This window comes from Phocoena sinus, chromosome X, assembly GCF_008692025.1.
Source record: "Phocoena sinus isolate mPhoSin1 chromosome X, mPhoSin1.pri, whole genome shotgun sequence".
NCBI classification, from domain to species: domain Eukaryota; kingdom Metazoa; phylum Chordata; class Mammalia; order Artiodactyla; family Phocoenidae; genus Phocoena; species Phocoena sinus.
This window is the reverse complement of record NC_045784.1, coordinates 85,676,359-85,693,509: the sequence shown is the minus strand read 5'-3', so window position 1 is coordinate 85,693,509 and position 17,151 is coordinate 85,676,359. Positions and strand designations below refer to the sequence as shown.

The 17,151-nt window shown below is 40.4% G+C and overlaps 1 protein-coding gene across 5 annotated transcripts in view; it reads left to right on the top strand.

Moving 5' to 3' along the window:
• SYTL4 (synaptotagmin like 4) overlaps positions 1-17,151 on the top strand; it is a 73,188-nt gene that overhangs the window by 41,951 nt on the left and 14,086 nt on the right. For 4 of the 5 annotated variants that reach the window (XR_004348110.1, XM_032620303.1, XM_032620304.1 and 1 more), the window contains 5 exons: positions 15,206-15,307; positions 15,777-15,852; positions 16,187-16,277; positions 16,390-16,493; positions 17,029-17,124. Coding sequence is in view for 4 of the 5 variants with exons in the window: in XM_032620303.1 (XP_032476194.1) it covers positions 15,206-15,307; positions 15,777-15,852; positions 16,187-16,277; positions 16,390-16,493; positions 17,029-17,124 (469 nt within the window). In the remaining variant the exon portion in view is untranslated. The remainder of the gene's footprint in view (positions 1-15,205; positions 15,308-15,776; positions 15,853-16,186; positions 16,278-16,389; positions 16,494-17,028; positions 17,125-17,151) is intronic. The other variant, XM_032620305.1, reaches the window with a different exon arrangement.

Below are 17,151 nucleotides of genomic sequence, written 5' to 3'. Positions count from 1 at the left end.
TTCTCTAGGAAGTGGGTCAAAAAGGATCTTGCTGTGATTTATGTCATAGAGCGTTCTGCCTGTGTTTTCCTCTAAGAGTTTCATAGTGTCTGGCCTTACATTAAGGCCTTTAATTGATTTTTTTTTTTTTTTGCGGTACGTGGGCCTCTCACTGTTGTGGCCTCTCCCGTTACGGAGCACAGGCTCCGGACGCACAGGCACAGTGGCCATGGCTCATGGGCCCAGCCGCTCCACAGCATGTGGGATCTTCCCGGACCTGGGCACGCACCTATGTCACCTGCATCGGCAGGCAGACTCTCAACCATTGTACCACTAGGGAAGCCCGGTCTTTAATTGATTTTGAGTTTATTTTTATGTATGGTGTTAGGGAGTGTTCTAATTTCATTCTTTTACTTGTAGCTGTCCAGTTTTCCCAGCATCACTTATTGAAGAGGCTGTCTTTTCTCCATTGTATATTCCTGCCTCCTTTATCAAAGATAAGGTGAGACCATATGTGCGTGGGTTTATCTCTGGCCTTTCTGTCCTGTTCCATTGATCTATATTTCGGTCTTTGTGCCAGTACCATACTGTCTTGATTACTGTAGCTTTGTAGTATAGTCTGAAGTCAGGGACCCTGATTCCTCCAGCTCCATTTTTCTTTCTCAAGATTGCTTTGGCTATTCGCGGTCTTTTGTGTTTCTATACAAATTGTGAAAACTCTTGTTCTAGTTCTATGAAAAATGCCATTGGTAGTTTTATAGGGATTTCATTGAATCTTTAGATTAGTTTGGGTAGTATACTCATTTTCACAATGTTGATTCTTCCAGTCCAAGAACATGGTATATCACCCCATCTGTTTGTGTCATCTTTAATTTCTTTCATCAGTGTCTTAATAGTTTTCTGCATACAGATCTTTTGTCTCCTCAGGTAGGTTTATTCCTATGCATTTTATTCTTTTTGTTGCAGTGGTAAATGGGAGTGTTTCCTTAATTTCTCTATCAGATTATTTATCATTAGTGTATAGGAATGCAAGAGATTTATGTGCATTAATTTTGTATCCTGCTACTTTACCAAATTCATTGATTAGCTCTAGTAGTTTTCTGGTAGCATCTTCAGGATTCCATGTATACTATCATATCATCTGCAAACAGTGACAGCTTTACTTCTTCTTTTCTGATTTGGACTCCTTTTCATTCTTTTTCTTCTCTGATTCCTGTGGCTAAAACTTCCAAAACTATGTTGAATAATAATGGTGAGAGTGGACAATCTTGTCTTGTTCCTGATCTTAGAGGAAATGGTTTCAGTTTTTCACCACTGAGAATGATGTTGGCTGTGGGTTTGTCATATGTAGCCTTTATGAAGTTCAGGTAAGTTCCCTCTTTGCCTAGTTTCTGGAGGGTTTTTATCATAAGTGGGTGTTGAATTTTGTTGAAAGCTTTTCCTGCATCTATTGAGATGATCATATGGCTTTTCTCCTTCAGTTTGTTAATGTGGTTTATCACATAGATTGATTTGTGTATATTGAAGAATCCTTGCATTCCTGGAATAAACCCCACTTGATCATGGTGTATGATCCTTTTAATGTGCTGTTGGATTCTGTTTGCTAGTATTTTGTTGAGGATTTTTGCATCTATGTTCATCAGTGATATTGGCCTGTAGTTTACTTTCTTTGTGACATCCTTGTCTGGCTTTGGTATCAGGGTGATGGTGGCCTCGTAGAATGAGTTTGAGAGTGTTCCTCCCTTTGCTATATTTTGGAAGAGCTTGAGGAGGATAGGTGTTAGCTCTTCTCTAAACGTTTGATAGAATTCGCCTGTGAAGCCGTCTAGTCCTGGGCTTTTGTTTATTGGAAGATTTTTAATCACTGTTTCAATTTCAGTGCCTGTGATTGTTCTGTTTATATTTTCCATTTCTTCCTGATTCAGTCTCAGCAGGTTGTGCTTTTCTAAGAATGTGTCCATTTCTTCCAGGTTGTTCATTTTATTGGCATATAGTTGCTTGTCGTAATCTCTCATGATCCTTTGTATTTATGCAGTGTCAGTTGTTATTTCTCCTTTTTCATTTCTAATTCTATTTATTTGAGTCTTCTCCCATTTTTTATTGAAGAGCCTGGCTAATGGCCGAACTTCGGGTTTTTTTGTTCTTCTCTCTCTAATTGCTTTAGGTGTAAGGTTAGGTTGTTTATTTGAGATGTTTCTTGTTTCTTGAAGTATAATTTTATTGCTATAAACTTCTCTCTTACAACTACTTTTGCTGCATCACATAGGTTTAGGGTCGTCATGTTTTCATTGTCATTTGTTGCTAGGTATTATTTGATTTCCTCTTTGATTTCTTCAGTGATCTCTTGGTTATTTAGCAGTGTGTGGTTTAGCCTCCCTGTGTTTGTATTTTTTACAGATTTTTTCCTGTAATTTATATCTAGTCTCATAGCGTTGTGGTTGGAAAAGATACTTGATACAATTTCAATTTTCTTAAATTTACCAAGGCTTGATTTGTGACCCAAGATCTGATCTATCCAGGAGAATGTTCCATGAGCACTTGAGAAGGAAGTGTATTCTGTCATTTTTGGATGGAATGTCCTATAGATATCAATTAAGTCCATCTTGTTTAGTGCATCATTTAAAGCTTGTACTTTCTTACCTATTTTCATTCTGGATGATCTGTCCATTGGTGAAAGTAGGGCGTTAAAGTCCCCTACTATGATTGTGTTACTGTTGATTTCCCCTTTTATGGCTGTTAGCATTTGGCTTATGTATTGAGGTGATCCTATGTTGGGTGCATAAATATTTACAATTTTTATATCTTATCCTTGGATTTATCCGTTGATCACTATGTAGTATCTTTCTTTGTCTCTTGTAATAGTCTTTATTTTAAAGTCTATTTTGTCTAATATGAGAATTGCTATTCCAGCTTTAATTTGATTTCCATTTGCATGGAATATCTTTTTCTATCCCCTCACTGTCAGTCTGTATGAGTCCCTAGGACTGAAGTAGGTCTTTTGTAGACAGCATGTATATGGGTCTTGTTTTTATATCCATTCAGCCAGTCTGTGTCCTTTGGTTGGAGCATTTAATCCATTTACATTTAAGGTAGTTATCGATATGTATGTTCCTATTACCATTTTCTTAATTATTTTGGGTTTGTTATTGTAGGTCTTTACCTTCTCTTGTGTTTCCTGCCTAAAGAAGTTCCTTTAGCATTTGTTGTTAAGCCGGTTTGGTGGTGCTGAATTCTCTTAGCTTTTGCTTGTCTCTAAAGGTTTTAATTTCTACATTGAATCTGAATGAGATCCTTGCTGGGTAGAGTAATGTTGGTTGTAGGTTTTTCTCTTTCATCACTTTAAATATGTCCTGCCACTCTCTTCTGGTTTGAAGATTTTCTGGTGAAAGATTAGCTGTTAATCTTATGGGGATTCCCTTGTATGTTATTTTTTGTTTTTCCCTTGCTGCTTTTAATATTTTTTCTTTGTATTTAATTTTTGATAGTTTGATTAATGTGGCTTAGCTTGTTTCTTGGATTTTTCCTGTATGGGACTCTCTGCGCTTCCTGGACTTGATTGACTATTTCCTTTCCCGTATTAAGGACGTTTTCATCTATAATCTGTTCAGATATTTTCCCAGTCCCTTTCTTTTTCTCTTCTTCTTCTGGGACCCCTATAATTCTAATGTTGGTGCGTTTAATGTTTTCCCAGAGGTCTCTGAGACTGTCCTCAGTTCTTTTCATTCATTTTTCTTTATTCTGCTTTGCAGTAGATACTTCCACTACTTTATCTTCCAGGTCACTTATCCATTCTTCTGCCTAGTTATTCTGCTATTGATTCCTTCTAGAGAATTTTAAATTTCATTTATTGTGTTGTTCATCATTGTTTGTTTGGTTTTTAATTCTTGTAAGTCTTTGTTTGGTCTGGTGTGTTTTTTTTTGCGGTATGTGGGTCTCTCGGTGTTGTGGCCTCTCCCGTTGCAGAGCACAGGCTCTGCACACGCAGGCTCAGCGGCCATGGCTCACGGGCGCAGCCGCTCCGCGGCATGTGGTATCCTCCCAGACCGGAAATGAACCCACGTCCCCTTCATCGGCAGGCGGACTGTCAACCACTGCAGCACTAGGGAACCCCCTGTCTGGTGGGTTTTTACCTTGCTCCTTCATCTGCTGTGTGTTTCTCTGTCTTCTCATTTCGCTTAACTTACTGTGTTTGGGGTCTCCTATTCGCAGGCTGCAGGTTCGTAGTTCCTGTTGCTTTTGGTGTCTGCCCCCAGTGAGTAAGGTTGGTTCAGTGGGGTGTATAGGGTTCTGGTGGAGGGGAGTGGTGCCTGTGTTCTGGTGGATGAGACTGGATCTTGTCTTTCTGGTATGCAGGAGCGCATCTGGTGGTGTGTTTTGGGGTGTCTTTGACCTTATAATGATTTTAGTCAGCCTCTCTGCTTATGCGTGGGGTTGTGTTCCTGTCTTGCTAATTGTTTGGCATAGGTTGTCCAGCACTGTAGCTTGCTGGTCGTTGAGTGGAGCTGTGTCTTAGCATTGAGGTGGTGATCTCTGGGACAGCTTTTGCCATTTGATATTACATGGAGCTGGGAGGTCTCTGGTGGAGCAGTGTCCTGAACTCGGCTCTCCCACTTCAGAGGCATAGGCCCAACACCTGGCTGGAGCACCAAGACCCTGTCAGCCACATGGCTCCGAAGAAAAGGGAGAAAAGAAAGAAAGAAAGAAAAAAATAATAAGATAAAATAAAGTTATTAAAATAAAAAAAATTATGAAAAACTAAAAAGTAGTAAAAAAAAAAAAAGAAAGAAGAGAGCAACCAAACCAAAAAACAAATCTATCAATGATAAGACTCGCTAAAAAATATATTAAAAAAAAAAAGAAATGGACAGAACCCTGGGACAAATGGTAAAAGCAAAGCTCTACAGACAAAATCACACAAGGAAGCATACACATGCACACTCACAAAAAGATAAAAAGGAGAAAAGAATATTTATCTATATATATAAAAACAGAGGAGGAGAGCAATCAAATCAATAAACAAACCTTCCAGTGATAATAAACTCTAAATACTAAACTACGATCAACATAAAACCAGAAACAAATTAGATGCAGAAAGCAAACCCCAAGTCTACAGTTGCTCCCAAAGTCCACCACCTCAATTTTGGGATGATTCGTCTATTCAGATATTCCAGAGTTGCAGGGTGCATCAAGTTGATTGTGGAGATTTAATCTGCTGCTCCTGAGGCTGCTGGGAGAAATTTCCCTTTCTCTTCTTTGTTTGCACAGCTCCTGGGATTCACCTTTGGATTTGGCCCCACCTCTGCATGTAGGTCACCTGAGCGCGTTTGCTGTTCGGTCAGACAAGATGGGGTTAAAGGAGCAGCTGATTAGGGGGCTCTGGCTCACTCAGGCTGGGGGTATGGAGGAGTACGGAATGTGGGGCAAGCCTGTGGCGGCAGAGGCCAGCATGACGTTGCAACACCCTGAGGCACGCTGTGTGTTCTCTGTAGGGAGTTTTTTAAAATTACAGATTCTATCTCACTTCTAGTGATCAGTTTGGTGGGCTTTATGTTTCTAGAAAGTTGTCTGTTTCTTCTAGGTTGTCAAATTTGTTGTCATAAAATTGTTCATAGTTTTCTCTTATGTTTTTTTTTGTATTTCTGCAGTATTGGTTGAGATTTCTCCTTTTTCATTTGTGATTTTGTTTATTTGGGTTCTCTCTCTTTTCTTCTTGGTGAGCCTGGCCAGAGGTTTGTCAATTTTGTTTACCCTTTCAAAGAACCAGCTCTTCATTTTATTTACTTTTTCTATTGTCTTTTAAAATCTGTTTCTTGTTTATATCCTTCCTGATCTTTATTACTTCCTTCCTTCTGCTTACTTCAGGTTTTGTTTGTTCTTTTTTTCTAATTTCTTTAGGTGGTATGTTAGGTTGTTTATTTGAGACTTTCCTTGTGTTTTTAGGAAAACCTGTATTGCTATGAACTTCCCTCTAAGAACTGCTATTGCTGCATCACATAGATTTTGTATGGTTGTGTTTTCATTTGTTGTTTTCTCAAAGTATTTTTAAATTTCCGTTTTGATTTCCTTTTGACCCATTGGTTTTTTAGTAGCATGTTGTTTAGTCTCTGTGTAATCATTTTTCTGTCATTTCTTTTACTGTGGTTTATTTCTAGTTTCATGCCATTGTGGTCAGAGAAGATTCTTGAAATAATTTCTATACTCTTAAATTTGTTGAGGTTAGATTGACCTAGTATGTGGTCAATCCTAGACAATGTTCCATGTGCAGTTGAAAAGAATGTGTATTCTGGGTTTTTTTTAGATGTAATATCCTGAAAATATCAGTTAAGTCTAACTGTTCTGCTGTATCATTTAGGATCTCTCTTGCCTTACTGATTTTTTTGTCTAGAAGATCTGCCCATTGATGTGAGTGTGGTGTTAAAGTTTCCTACTATTATTATATTCCCGTCAATTTCTCCCTTAATGTCTGTTAGTGTTTGTTTTATGTGTTTGGGTTCTTCTGTATTAGGTGCATGTATGTTGATAAGTATAAAATTCTCTTCTTGTATTGATCCTTTTACCATTATATAGTGTCCTTCTTTATCTTTCTTTATGGCCTTTGTTTAAAAGTCTATTTCGTCTGATATGAGTATTGCAACTCCTGCTTTCTTGTCATTTCCATTTACATGAAATAACTTTTTCCATCCCCTCACTTTCAGCCTGTGTGTGTCCTTTGCCCTAAGGTGGGTCTCTTGTAGGCAGCATATTGTAGGCTCTTGTTTTTTTGTATCCAGGCTGCCACTCTATGTCTTTGGATTGGAGCATTCAGTCCATTGACATTTTAGGTAATTACAGATATGTATGTATTTATTGCCATTTAAAACCTTGTTTTCCAGTTGACTCTATGTTTCTTCTTTGTTCCTGTCTTTTTCTTTTTCTTTTTGTGGCTTGATAATTTCCTTTTATTTTATGCTTGTGTTCTCTTCTTTTTGTTTTTTGTGAATCTGTTATATATTTTTGATTTGTGGTTGCCCTGTTTTTCAAGTATGTTAACCTCTACCTATGTCTGCTTGCTTTTGACTGATAGACATATAGGCTCAAACACATTCTGAAAAAAAAGAATCTACATTTTCTTACTCTCCTTCCCCACATTTTATGATGTTGATGTCCTCTTTTACATCTTCATGTTTATCCTTTTGCTGTTCCTTGTGTTTATCATCGCTTGCACAAATAGGTTTTTTTTTCTCTTTTGATCTGTATACTGGCTAATTTAAGTGATTTACTTTCCAATTGTGATTTCCTCCTTCCTATATCTTCTTGCTTCTTTTCAATTTAGTGAAGACCTTTCAAAATTTCTTTTAGGATAGCTTTAGTATTGCTGTATTCTTTTAGTTTTTGCTTGTCTGAGAAATTCTTTATTTCTCCTCCCATTCTAAATGATAATCTTGCTGGGTAGAGCTTTCTAGGTTGCAGATTTTTCTCTTTCAAGACTTTGAATATATTTTGCCATTCCCTCCTGTCCTGCAGCATTTCTGTAGAGAAATCAGCTGATAGCCTTATGGGGGTTCTCTTGTAATTAACTCTGTTTTTCTCTTGCTGCCTTTAGAATCCTCTCTTTAACTTTTTCCATTTTATTATAATATGTCTTAGCGTAGGTCTCTTTGGGATCATCTTGTTTGGGACCCTCTGCTTCTTGTATCTGGATATCTGTTTCGTTCTTAGGTTTGGGAAGTTTTCAGCCATAATTTCTTCAAATACATTTCCTTTCTTTTCTCTTTTAAATTTAGTTATTTATTTATTTTTGGCTGCATTGGGTCTTTGTTGCTGCACGCAGGCTTTCTCTAGTTGCGGCGAGCGGGGCTACTCTTCGTTGCGGTGCGTGGGATTCTCATTGTGGTGGCTTCTCTTGTTGTGGAGCATGGGCTCTAGGTGTGTGGGCTTCAGTAGTTGTGGCGTGCAGGCTCAGTAGTTGTGGTGCACGGGCTTGGTTGCTCCACGGCACGTGGGATCTTCCCAGACCAGGGCTTGAACCCGTGTCCCCTGCATTGGCAGGCGGATTCTTAACCACTGCGCCACCAGGGAAGTCCCCTTCAAATACATTTTCAATCCCCTTTTCTCTTTCTCTTCCTTCTGGAATCCCCATTATGCATAGATTGGCATGCTTTATATTATCCCGTAGGTCTCTTATATTGCTTTCACTTTTTTTCTTTTTCATTTGGCTTTCTGCCTGCTGTTTTGATTGGGTAATTTCCATTATTCTATCTTCCAGATCAGTTATTCTTTCCTCTGCATTATTCATTCTGCTGTTCATTGCCTTTAGCTCAGCTTTTGTCTCGGCAAATGAATTTTCTAATTTTTCTTGGTTCCTCCTTATAGTTTCTCATTCCTTTTTATAGTAATCTGCATTTCTGTCAATAGCCTTCCTTAATTCCTTTAGTATTTTCATTATCTCCTATTTGAAATCCATGTCTATTAAACTGAAGTGGTCTGTTTCATTGTTTGTTCTTTCAGGACAATTTTCTTGGTCTTTTAACTGGGAATGGTTCCTCTGCTTCTTCATTTTGCTTGTATTTCTCTTACCCTGTGAGTTTAGGAGAAACTGTTATCTCTTGGAGGGCTATTTATATGCAGGAGTGTTCCTGCGTAGGTCGTTTGGGTTTAAAATTTTTTTGGCGTGAGGGCTGATTTTGGTTTGGTTGTTTGCCATCTCCTTCCTCAGCGTGTGTCGGCTGTGCATGCTCCAGGGGAGATGGCAGGGGTGGGGGGGCAGAGGTTGGTGACTGGTCACAGGACCCTTGGCAGTGGCGGGTCTTACGCACTCCCAGGGAAGTGGGGGCAGTGGCTGGTGCCTGGTCATGGGACCCTTGGTGGCAGTGGGCTGCACACCTTCCTGGGGAGGTGGGGGCAGTGGTTGGCACTCAATCTTGGGACTCTTGATGGTGGCAGTAGTCTGTGCCCATCTCTGGGGTCTGAGACGGCAGTGGTGGCTCACGCCCACCCCTGGAGCTTGTGTAGGCAGTGCCTTGCTGCTTGAGAGTGTGTGCTCGGAGAAAGAAGCTCCTATGGTGAGCTCACCCCTCTCCTAGCACACCCCCCAACAATGGCGCCTTGCCTCTCCGGCGGGCCCATGCTTATTCCTGTATTCCCATGATTGTGGCACACCACATCTTAGCCCCCTCAGGCTGTCTCCACGCAGCCAACCCCAGTCCTCTCCCTGGATATGACCTCCGAAGCCCAAGGCTCAGCACCCAGCCCCCACCTGCCCCAGCGGCTGAGCGTCTCAGGCTGGGGAGTGCCAGATGGTGGCACTGACCTTCTGTGCAGGTCTCTCTCCGCTTTGCCCTCCATAAACCAGTTCTTGCACTCTCCTCCAAGGCTCTGAAGCTCCCCATCTGTCCTGGCTTCATCTCCCCACCAGTGAGAGGACTTACCAGTGTGTGGAAACCTTTCCTCTTTTGCAGCTCCTTCCCAGGGGCACAGGTCCCATCCCTATTCCTTTCTTTCTTTTTTTTCTTTTGTCCTACCCCGGTATGTGGAGATTTTCTTGCCCTTTTCGAAGTCTGAGGTCTTCTGCCAGCGTTCAGTAGATGTTCTGTGAGAATCGTTCCACATGTAGATGTATTTTTGATGTATTTGTGGGAGGAGGTGAGCTCCACTTCCTACTCCTCCGCCATCTTGATCCGATCCCCTGACCATACCAACTTTTTTTTTTTCTGTACATGGGCCTCTCACTGTTGTGGCCTCTCCCATGTGGAGCACAGGCTCCAGAGGCGCAGGCTCAGCAGCCATAGCTCACGGGCCCAGCCGCTCCGCTGATCATACCAATTTTTGATGAGGATATAGAGCAACTGGAATTCTCATACAGTGCTGGTAGGAATGTACAATGGTGCAGCCACTTTGAAAAACAGTTTAGTAGTGTCTTAAGTTAAATGTGCACCTACCTGTGAGTCAGCCTTTAAATTTCTAGGTATTTACTCAAGAGAAGCAAAAAAATATGTCCTAGAAGATATACAGATTGCCAACAAACACATGAAAGAATGCTCAACATCATTAATCATTAGAGAAATGCAAATCAAAACTACAATGAGATATCACCTCACACCAGTCAGAATGGCCATCATCAAACAATCTAGAAACAATAAATGCTGGAGAGGGTGTGGAGGAAAGGGAACCCTCCTGCACTGTTGGTGGGAATGTAAATTGATACAGCCACTATGGAGAACAGTATAGGGGTTCCTTAAAAAACTAAAAATAGAGCTACCATACGACCCAGCCATCCCACTACTGGGCATATACCCAGAGAAAACCATAATTCAAAAAGAGTCATGTACCACAATGTTCATTGCAGCTCTATTACAATAGCCAGGACATGGAAGCAACCTAAGTGTCCATCAACAGATGAATAGATAAAGAAGATGTGGCACATATATACAATGGAATATTTACTCAGCCATAAAAAAATGAAATTGTTATTTGTAGTGAGGTGGATGGACCTAGAGACTGTCATACAGAGTGAAGTAAGTCAGAAAGAGAAAAACAAATACCGTATGCTAACACATATATATGGAATCTAGAAAATAAAAAAGGTTTTGAAGAACCTAGGGGCAGGACAGGAATAAAGACACAGATGTAGAGAATGGACTTGAGGACACGGGGAGGGAGAAGGGTAAGCTGGGACAAAGTGAGAGAGTGGCATGGACATATATACACTACCAAATGTAAAACCGATAGCTATTGGGAAGCAGTCACATAGCATAGGGAGGGCAGCTCGGTGCTTTGTGACCACCTAGAGGAGTGGGATAGGGAGGGTAGGAGGGAGGCACAAGAGGGAGGGTATATGGGGATATATGTATATGTATAGCTGATTCACTTTTTTATAAAGCAGAAACTAAAACACCATTGTAAAGCAATTATACTCCAATAAAGGTATTAAAAATGTATTAGAAAAAAATAAAAGAATATGTCCATACAAAGACTTGTACATGAATGTTCATAGTGACTTTATTTGTGATCACCAAAACCTAGACACAACCCCAGTGTCTATCAACAGGTGAAGGGATAAACTGCTTTTTTTATACAGTGGAGTACTACTCAGCAGTGGAAAGGAATGGACCACTGATACATGCAACAACATGGATGAATCTCAAAATAATCATGCTGAGTGAAAGAAGCCAAACAAAAAGAGGACATACTGTATGATTCTGTTTATGTAAAATTCTAGAAAAAGCAAGCTAAATTTCAGTGACAGCAGATCAGTACTTACTTGGAGATGGGATGAGGAAGGAGAGATGGATTATGAAGGGGCACAAGGAAACTTTGGGGAGTGATAGATATGTTCGATAGCTTAATTGTGGTGATGGTTTCACCAGTGTATACATATGTCAAAACTCATCAAACTGCACACTTAAACATGTGCAGTTTATTTATATCAGTTATAACTCAAGGTGCAAATGGGAAAAAATGACAGAAAAATATAACATTGACATCTTTCCATGTCAGCACCAAGGGTCTGCCTCATTCTTTTTGCTCTCTGTATGGTGTTTCATTGTATGTATATACTGTGATTTTATCCACACAGCCTTGGGTGGGTGACTCATCTGTTTTAGGTAATGAGGCCCCCCTTTTTCCTTTGCGGATAAGGATGGCTTTTATTTCCTGAACCTGATTAATACATCTGGCATCATTGGTCAGAATGTAATTTCTGAAGCCCATTGCTTCTGGCTGTCTGTGACCTCTTGTCTCATTGGGCTCAGAAGACTCTTATTTATCCTAAACATGGAAACAGATTAAGTGGCCATAAATGATCTTTTCCATAAAATTATGGAGCCTCAGAGATAATCTAATTCAACCCCCTTATTTTTACAGAAAAGAAAGCAGGATAAGTGATTTACCTGAGATCATACAGATAGTTAGAGCCCAGGACTCCTGTCTCTTAGTGTATTTTTCTACTGCACAGATGTCAAATAATTGCTTTTTTGCCTTACGGTGGTTTGTATCAGCTTTGGATCAGTACGTATTAATCTTTGGGAAAAAATACAAGCAGAAACACTCTCCATGGGCCATTATTAAACTACCTCTCTAGAGGAATGGTTCTGCTTTAGGTTCTTTATTCTTTGCAGCAAATGGGGAAAAAGAATGGTTCTAAAGTAAAAATGAAATCGAACTCCCTGCTGTGTCTTCACCTATAAAGCTAATGCATCTCTCAAGAAATGACCACTGTTTCACCTCTGGCATGCCTTAGGATTTCCACCCCAGCTGTCTGTTTTCATAAAGCTATCTCAAACATCATGTTATGTTAACTTGGACAGTTTAGTCTCTACTGCCTAAGACATTATACATTTTGGTTACTTCATTCTTTGCTCATTTGTTATTAGTTCCTTCATTTATTTGATAAATGTCTATGAATGCCTACTATTTTCCAGGCACTGTTTTAGGCAGTGGGATACACTGGTGAAGACAACAAAGTCCCTTGCTTGAGGAGCCTAGATTGGGAGTGGGGGGCACAGACAATAAGGGAATAATCAAGTAAATATATTGTATATCAGATGTTGACAAGCGCTATGGAGAAAAATGAAGTAGATTAAAGGGAGGGAGTGCCAGGAAAGCATATGTGTATATAAGCTGTTTTATCTAGGCCAGCAGGGGAAAAGTCTTAATAATATGATGACATTTGAGAGAAGACAGGAAGCAAAGAGGCACAAACCCTTAGAGTATCTGGGGGAAAGAGGTACTTTCTAGGCAGAGAAAGCAGCAGGTATAAAGACCCTAAGGTGAGTTTGTGTTTGGCACGTGTGAGTCATCTGGAACTGGTGAGCAAGTGGGGAGAGTAGGGGATAAAGACAGAGGTGAGGTGAGAAGCAGATCATGTAAGATATTGTTGGCACTTGTAAGGACTCTGTCTTTTACTCCGAGTGAGAAGGAGGGCTCTGAGTGACAGGATATTATTTTTTCTTTTTTTAAATTGGGGTAAAATTTACATAACATGAGATTAATCATTTTAACAGTTTTAAAGTATACAGTTGAGTAGCTTTTAGTACTTTCAGAATGTTGTGCAACCATCACCACTGTCTAATTTCAGAACATTTTCATCACTCCAAAAAGAAACCCCGTGCCCATTAAGCAGTCACTCTCCATTTCCCTCAGCCCCTAATCTGCTTTCTGTCTCTATGGATTTGCCTATTCTGGACATTTCCTGCAAATGGAATCATACAGAATATGGCCATTTGTGTTCGGCATTTCATTTAGCATAATATTTTCAAGGTTCATCCATGTTGTAGCATGTGTCAGAACTTCATTCCTTTTTATTGTCAATAATATTTCATTATATGGCTGTACCACATTTCCTTTATCTGTTCATCTGTTGATGTACATTTGGACTGTTTCCACCTGTTAGCTATTGTGAATAATGCTGCCATGAACATTTGTGTACAAGTTTTTGTGTGGACACGTGTTTTCAGTTCTGTATTGGGGAGATATATATATATATATATATATATATATATATATGATTGATTGATGTTTGGCTGCATTGCGAGGCTTGCAGGATCTTAGTTCCCTGACCAGGGATTGACCCCAAGCCCCCAGCAGTGGAAGCGCAGAGTCCTAACCACTGGACCACCAGGGAATTCCCTGGATTTATATTTTAGAAACTCATTTTGGCTGCTGTGTTGAGGGTAGATTGTATGAGGACAAGGGCAGAAGTAGGGAGTTCAGTTAAGAGGCTACTGCAACCATCCAGGAGCTAGGTGATGGTGGTTTAGACCAGAGTAATGGCAGTGGAGGGGGAGAGAACTGGTCATATTCTAGATATACTTTGAAGACAGAGCCAAGAGGATTTGCTAACACATTGGATATGTATTTTGAGAGAACAAGCAGAGTCAAGGGTGATTCTTAAGATTTTTGACCTGGGAAATGAAAGGACAGAGTTGCCATTTGATGAAATTGAGGGAAGAGCAGGTTTGGGGGAGGATTAGGGCTTTGGTTTTGGACTTGCTGTGTTTGAGACATCCCAGCAGAGATGTCAAGTAGGATGTTGGAAATAGAAGTCTGGCGTTTGAGTAAGAGAGAAATTTGGGAATTGTTAGTTTATAGAGCATATTTAAAGCCATGAGACTAGATGAGATCATTTAGGGATAATTCTAGATAGTGAAGAGAAGCAGCCCAAGGAATAAGCGTGGACACAATCCAAAGATTAGAGGTCTAGGAGGTGAGGAGAGACCAGCAAAGGAGATTGATAAGGAGCAGCCAGTGAGGTCAGAGGACCAGGAGAGTGTGGGATCCTGGAGGCCAAGTGAAATTACTTGAGACACTTCAGGAAGAATGATTTTTTTTTCCTTTTCTTGTTCTCACAAATTCCTTGAGGTAAGGGGTCCAGGAATTGTGTCCTTCCCTTTAGAGATGAGGACTGCTGTTTTGAGTGCCCAGGGTCATCCTTCATTAAGCTGAAAAGGAATTCTGTTCTTCTGAATAATATCTTCAAAGCATACTGCTTATTTATGTATACACTTTATGCCCCACTGAGGGCATTTAGTCAAAAATTCAGTCAAAAAATAATTGAGTGCCCACTCTATGCTAGTCTTTCTTCTAGGCATTGGGAACGCAGCAGTGAACAAAATATGTGGTCACTGATCTCCTGGAACTTACTCTAATGGAGGAGAAAGACATTAAACAAATCATTTGTTTAAATTATTGAACAAATTAAGTAATTTATATAAAAGACATAAAAAGTTACATATATGATGACTGCTACCAAGGCAGGGTGCTTTAGGAGCATATTAGGAAGGTTACTAATCCAGACTTGGGGTGGGGGCATGGTCAGAGAGATCTCCAGGAACTGACATATAAGGAGAGACCAGAAGAAGCAATAGATTTAGCCAGAAGTTTCAAGTAAACAAGAAAAATGGCCATTGTGGCCATCCCAGGCAGAGAAAAGAGGGAAGAAGAAGAGCTTTGGCACATTCAGGGAACCAAAAGAGCTTCATCATTCTGGAATGTAAAGTATAAGGAGAGGTGGAGGGTGAAAGATGAGTCTGCAGACGTGAGCAGGGGTCAACTCATAAGGATTTTCTTGCCATGCTAAGGAGTTTGAACTCAATCCCAAGAGCAATGGGGAACCACTGAGCAGTTTTAAAAGCATACTCAGCTCTTAGAAAGATCACTTAGGCTACCATTGTGAAAGGTTGGAAGGAAGCCTGCCTCCCGGCAAGAGAGCCCACTTCCTTTATGTGTTGGCTCTTGGTTTTTATTCTAGTGTTCCATTTGAAGTCCCCAAGCTGAAAAGTGGAAAGAGTGGCCTGGAGGCTGAGAGTGAGAGTGTGGATAGCTACATGGCTGACTCGGATAGCACGTCCAGGTGAGATGCCCCCAGTCCCTGCTGCTTTGCTCAGCCGAGCTCCCATTTTGTTCTCTAGCGCCAGGGTGCGGGAATCTACTGCCTTCAGTGTTCCTGACTTCTGTCCTCAGCAAGGCGTATGAAGTATTTTCTCTGACGTTGCCACAAGTCTTCCAGTAGCACTTCTACTGTTGGCTCTGAGCACAGCCTTCTGGAACATGCTAACTTCCACAGGCTGCTGCACCTTGGAGGAGTCTTCCTGGACGCTGCTATCCCTTAGGCTTGGGGGTTTGAGTGTTTGTGTTTGTACAGAGTTGCTTATCTAATCATCTGCATTCCTTCAAAGTAAATCAGATGTGAAGTTTACCTTCTGGATTTGGTTATTGCAATGGCCTCAAGCCAGTGGCTCTCTTTCCATAGAGCTTGGGTCCCTAGACAGAAGGGGAAGGGGAGAAGGTGATTTTATTATAGCTTCTGTATCTGCCTCCAGGAGAGACTCTCTGGATAAATCTGGCCTCTTTCCAGAATGGAAGAAGATGTCTGCCCCCAAATCTCAAGTAGAAAAGGTAAGCTTTATTTATTGGTTGGTCGATCTCTGTCTCTCTTTTGTCTGTCTTTGTCTGTGTATGTCTCTCTCTCTTTCTTTTACTTTCCTCAGGAAGAATTTAAATCAAGAGTTCAAACAAATTTTAGTTCAGATTCCCTTGGGAGCATTTTCTAAAGTTTTGGTTGAAACATGTGAGAAAATAGGTTTTGTACAATTTCCTAGGATTAAGTCCTAAGAGTAATCTTTCCTTTAAGTTTGTCATAGTTTAGTGAAAATCTGGGCCTTCTTCCTTACTCTACTCTTCCACCTACTCAACTGTCTTTTTCCATTTCCTTGCCCTTACCTCTTCCTAGGAAGCTCAGCCTGGGGGTCAAAATGTGGTATCTGTGGACGAGGGTGAAATGATATTCAAGAAGAACACCAGAAAAATCCTCAGGCCTTCAGGTAGCTGGTTTCCCTTCATGGCCTTTTGAGATTGAAGTTCTGAGTACTTGGTGGGTTATTCGTACGGAGAAGAGTAGGTTTCTTTTGATTTGGTTTTCGGCCTTCCACTCAGAGTACACTAAATCTGTGATTGATCTTCGCCCGGAAGATGTGGGGCATGAAAGTGGCTCCTTGGGAGACAGAAGCAAATCTGTCCCAGGTCTCAGTGTGGATATGGTAAGTACCCTTGTATTTCACTTGGTCACTCTATGAAATTTTATATATCTAAAGTTGACTTTACTGCCTGATACTCTCAGTTCACCTGTTTCTTTAGGAAAAGGTAACATGAATCTTGATTTCCCCCTCAATTTCTTTTTTTTCAGTATCCCCCTCAATTTCTAAAGTAAATCTACTTGCTGAATTGCTTGAAGAAAAAGACTGTCTTTCACTGTCTCTTTTATTTTCTAAACATTGCTTGATATATGGTTGGGGGCTCAAATAAATACTTATCTTGAATATAATGTAAAGAGATGGCTGGGTTGGGGCAGTCAAATGAGAAAGAGATATTCTTATCTTATTATTTTGTGATTTGAGAAGGGTAGTTGGAATATAGTTCGGAAGCCTGAAATGGGGAAACATAAAGATAAGTATGTATGTGTGCATATGACACCTCAGAGCTTATCAACAATTATGGCCCCTACTAAAGGAAGGATATTCATCTTTGAACTTTTTCTTATTTTTATTAACTCTGAATCTGTATTTATTTTTCAAGGAAGAGGAAGAGGAAGAAGAAGAAGACATTGACCACCTGGTGAAGTTGCATCGTCAGAAGCTAGCCAGAAGCAGCATGCGAAGTGGCTCTTCCATGGTAAGTTCTATTAGTTCTGTGGCTATG